Source organism: Euphorbia lathyris, chromosome 2, assembly GCF_963576675.1.
Source record: "Euphorbia lathyris chromosome 2, ddEupLath1.1, whole genome shotgun sequence".
NCBI classification, from domain to species: domain Eukaryota; kingdom Viridiplantae; phylum Streptophyta; class Magnoliopsida; order Malpighiales; family Euphorbiaceae; genus Euphorbia; species Euphorbia lathyris.
Genome location: NC_088911.1, coordinates 49117980 through 49121945, shown reverse-complemented (window position 1 = coordinate 49121945; position 3966 = coordinate 49117980). Strand labels below are relative to the sequence as shown.

Sequence of the window (3966 nt, the reverse complement as noted above, 5' to 3'; positions counted from 1 at the left end):
ATAATTAAACAAGGCCAAAATGTGGACATGATACAAAATGTAGCCCTACCAAGAAGATGGGCCACATTAGTAAATTAGAAAGGTAGTCCTAATCCACCCTTTATTGTAAGTATGATTTTGTCTTAACTATGGTTTTGGTTGAATTGAATCAATTTGATAGCTTAGCTTCCACATGAAATTGCTTCAAATGCACATTATACATACTTAACCAAACATTTTCTATTTTTGTTGAAATGACTATTAACTCATTTTTCACCACATTTTCAATCATCATTACTTGCCTTGTTTCACCTTCAATGCTCTTAAGCTACTCAATCACCTTTTTTTTTTCTAAAATGAAAATACCCAATAAAAAAAATTCACTATATAAAGAACACCCATTTGTTGTACCAAATTCTTCTAAAAATCAACAAAAAACAAAGATGAAAACCTCTTGTTTGCTCAATATAGTGGTGGGCCTATCAGTACTAATGGGCCTAGCCAGAGCAGACCCTGACCCACTTCAAGATTACTGTGTAGCTGATACAAAAGCCTCTTTTTACATGAATGGTGTGCCTTGTATCAACCCAATCAAGGCAACTATTGCCAATTTTGCTACACTAGCTCTAGCCAAACCTGGAAATACAAAAGCTAACCCTTTTGGCTTCAATGTCACACTCACAACTCTTGCTAATTTGCCTGGGATTAATACACTGGGCCTTAGCATGGCCCGGGTTGACATGGAGGGGAACGGGATCGTGCCACCTCACGTTCACCCACGGGCTTCGGAAGTTACTATTTGTCTGAAGGGTAGAATTCTAGTGGGCTTTATCGACACTTCGAATCGTATGTATACCCAACAGTTACAGGCCGGGGAATCGTTTGTGTTTCCAAAAGGATTGGTTCATTTTCTATACAATATCGAGGCTAAGAAGGCTGCAGTGGCTGTTTCTGGGCTTAGTAGCCAAAGCCCAGGGGCCCAAATATCTTCCCTTGCTTCGTTCACTTCAAACCCTCCAATTCCAGATGATGTTGTGAAGAAAGCATACCAGATTTCCACACAAGATGTTTTAAGGATCCGAAGAAATCTTGGAGGTTAATTCATAGAAAGATTAAATTGTCTGACATGGTAATATGACATCACATGATTCTAATATAATTTATGAATATTATTTTAGAGGATTGCGTAGGATTGATATTAATACATAAATGAATGAACAAAAGAGGCGGTGAAATTAAATTGGATCCCGGATTCCAAATTAGGAAATTGTATATTAAATTGATAAAATAAAAGTAAAAACCTAGTTTTATTCAAAAAAAAAAAGTAAAAACCTAGTTTGACTTTGTACAGAAACGAGAGTGTCAACCACGTTCCAAACAAAGCAAATAGTAGTTAGGAACCAATCAATTGTCACCTGCAGATCTACTTGGTGGAATTAAATAATTGAAATATATGACTTAGTAAAAAAAAAAAAGGGGAGCATAGCATATACGAAATTTGGTAGTTGGCAATGTATTTCCTAAGGATAAATAAAAGCATAAGGTTTGACGTTTCCGTTAAGCAAAGCTTAGAATCATCTACCATGGCTTAACTTTAATTTAGGAAAAGGTATAAATTTGGGCTGGGTACAATGGAATTAGTCTCTCTATTTATTTCACGGTATAATTTTATATAATTTTAAGTTTCATTAATCAAATATAAGACCGGAAATTTTTTGCAATAGAAACTTAGATTCCAAAAACTAAGAAGTTGTGGGTAATTATTATTTTTTGAAAGGGTAAAGAAAGAATGAAATAGATTCCAAAAACTTAGAAAACTATTTTATCTTTTTAAAATTATAAAAATGACGTTACAACTCTTGAAGAGTGTTATCTATTAGAGTAATGATAAGTGTTCGAATTTTTTAAATAATGTTGTCACTTTTTGACAACCTTCTAACAAAGTAGCTTACCTTGATTCATTTTTTATGACACCATTTATGATGAAAATAAATTAATATATAAAATAATAACTTATGTGGTCATAGTGACAATTTTTAAAGTTGTTCACTATTAGTGTTTTTTATCCAAAGTTGTCAAAAGAGATGCAGATTAGTTAGAAAAGAAAATATTATATTTTAGTAGATGTATTAATTTTGAATAATCTTTATATGAACCTCTATTGGAGATTCTTACTAATCTAAAATTTTTCTTTAACTTATTTTTCTAAGTAAACAAACATTGAAAAAATTAGAAAACAAACAAATAATATTTAAGTTTCTATAAGTTTTGTTATGTACAATTTTATATTTTTACCACATTTCCAGTTTTTTCCATTCATAAGACTTCAGACCCATTTGTTTTACCTATTGTTTGCTGATATGGTTTGATTTTGAAAAAATGCTGTTCCAAAAAAAGCAAGGATTCCATGCTTTTATAAAAGACTACTTTTCAGGTGCAAAAAGCAAAACGAGGCCTTAGTGATAAAACACTTAATTACTTAAATTAAAGTGTATTTGATAACGGTTGTTTTTCCACCATTTAAATTAGTTAATTAAGTTAAAAATCAATTATTTTGATAAGTTAAAATAGTTAACTTAAAATTAAACTAATATTTTTATAAAACTTATATCATCCAATATTTTCAGCACTTATAATATTCCGCACTTAAAATTCAGTACTTATTTTTTCAGCACTTGATTTTTAGTTTTATCAAACAACACCTAACTAAACATCTAAAACTCTATATTTTAAAGTAAAAAACCAAACAAAAGCATGAAAAGTAATAACCAAACACCCTATTCAAATTTCTTAAAATTACACCATCTAATAAACTGAGCTTCAAATTTGTGTGTGAATACTAAATCTTATTTTTTTTTTTTTTTTTTTTGATAAAAGTGCCATATTTCATTTCATACAATCATAAAGTACAAATACAACACAATAAAACTTCCACCCATACAGGCTATAGCCAGTATAAGATCCACAAAGGGAAGAAAATAGACTACAAAGAGCAAGATAAAGACTACAAAGAGCAATAAAAAACCACAAAGGGTACAAATACAACGAAATAGAAATCATATACTTCTCGGAAGTCGAATCCCATTGAAAAACAGCTGTAATCAATTCTTCATCATCTAGCCTCTTCCGGACATTCGGATCTGAGTCCTTTCTTTTTTTGCAACCACGCAGATCTATAGATCTGCGGACAAGATGAACCTTTTCCGTTCTTGCTAAAACCGAAAAAGGAATAAACGATAAAAGTATAGCTAACAGGTGTAGATCTGATGGAAAAGAGATTCGAGAAAGTATATAGACTTCAAACTAGAAAGAAAGATAAAATTGAAGCTAAAAAAATAAAAACTAAAACATAAATGGGAGGAGGAAAAAGGAAGACAAGCTTCCTCATTCCTCCTCTAAGAAAACCTGAACAAAAAAAAAGAGGCGAGACGGTGACGGTGGCGGAGACGAAACGGTGACAGTGGTGGAAGCTTGAAAAGAAAAAGAGCAAAGGGAAGAAAAAAGGTAGAGAGATGAATACTAAATCTTATTATTCCTTATTAACCATAGGTTGGGCTTACTATATTAAAACTCTACCTACTAATAATATTTTCAACTCCATCTAGATTTGAGATTTTCTTACTAAATTAAACCCAAAGATAAATTCTTTTTTGCTTAAACTATATTAAAACTTTTTTTTTTTTTGAACTAACTATATTAAAACTTTTGATCAGTAAATTCGATTTTAGAATTACGAAGGAACCGTGTTTTCCATGCTTGTACCAAAAACAATTTCAATTTCTGAAGTGAATGTTGAATTGAAATCCTAGAAATGTAATAGCACCCACCCATCGAATAATCCAGTGGGACCTTAAAATTGACAGAAAAGTTAGTGACAACCAAGCCCCGTGACCCTTTTCAATTTCCCACATCATTTTTCATCTAACTTTTTCGTTTTGGCTCATTTCTGAAAATCTAATTATGCATTTCATATCCAACTATGTAATG

General features: G+C 31.4%; 1 protein-coding gene across 1 annotated transcript; it reads left to right on the top strand.

Moving 5' to 3' along the window:
* The first annotated feature begins 416 nt into the window (after positions 1-416).
* Positions 417-1156, top strand: LOC136220485 (germin-like protein subfamily 1 member 1). The gene has a single exon (XM_066008300.1). The coding sequence runs from the start codon at positions 423-425 to the stop codon at positions 1077-1079; it is 657 nt and encodes a 218-aa protein (XP_065864372.1). The 5' UTR covers positions 417-422; the 3' UTR covers positions 1080-1156.
* The last annotated feature ends 2810 nt before the right edge of the window (positions 1157-3966 follow it).

Coding starts and splice junctions, on each gene's coding strand:
- LOC136220485 (XM_066008300.1), top strand. CDS start 423: ATGAAAACCTCTTGTTTGCTCAATATAGTGGTGGGCCTATCAGTACTA.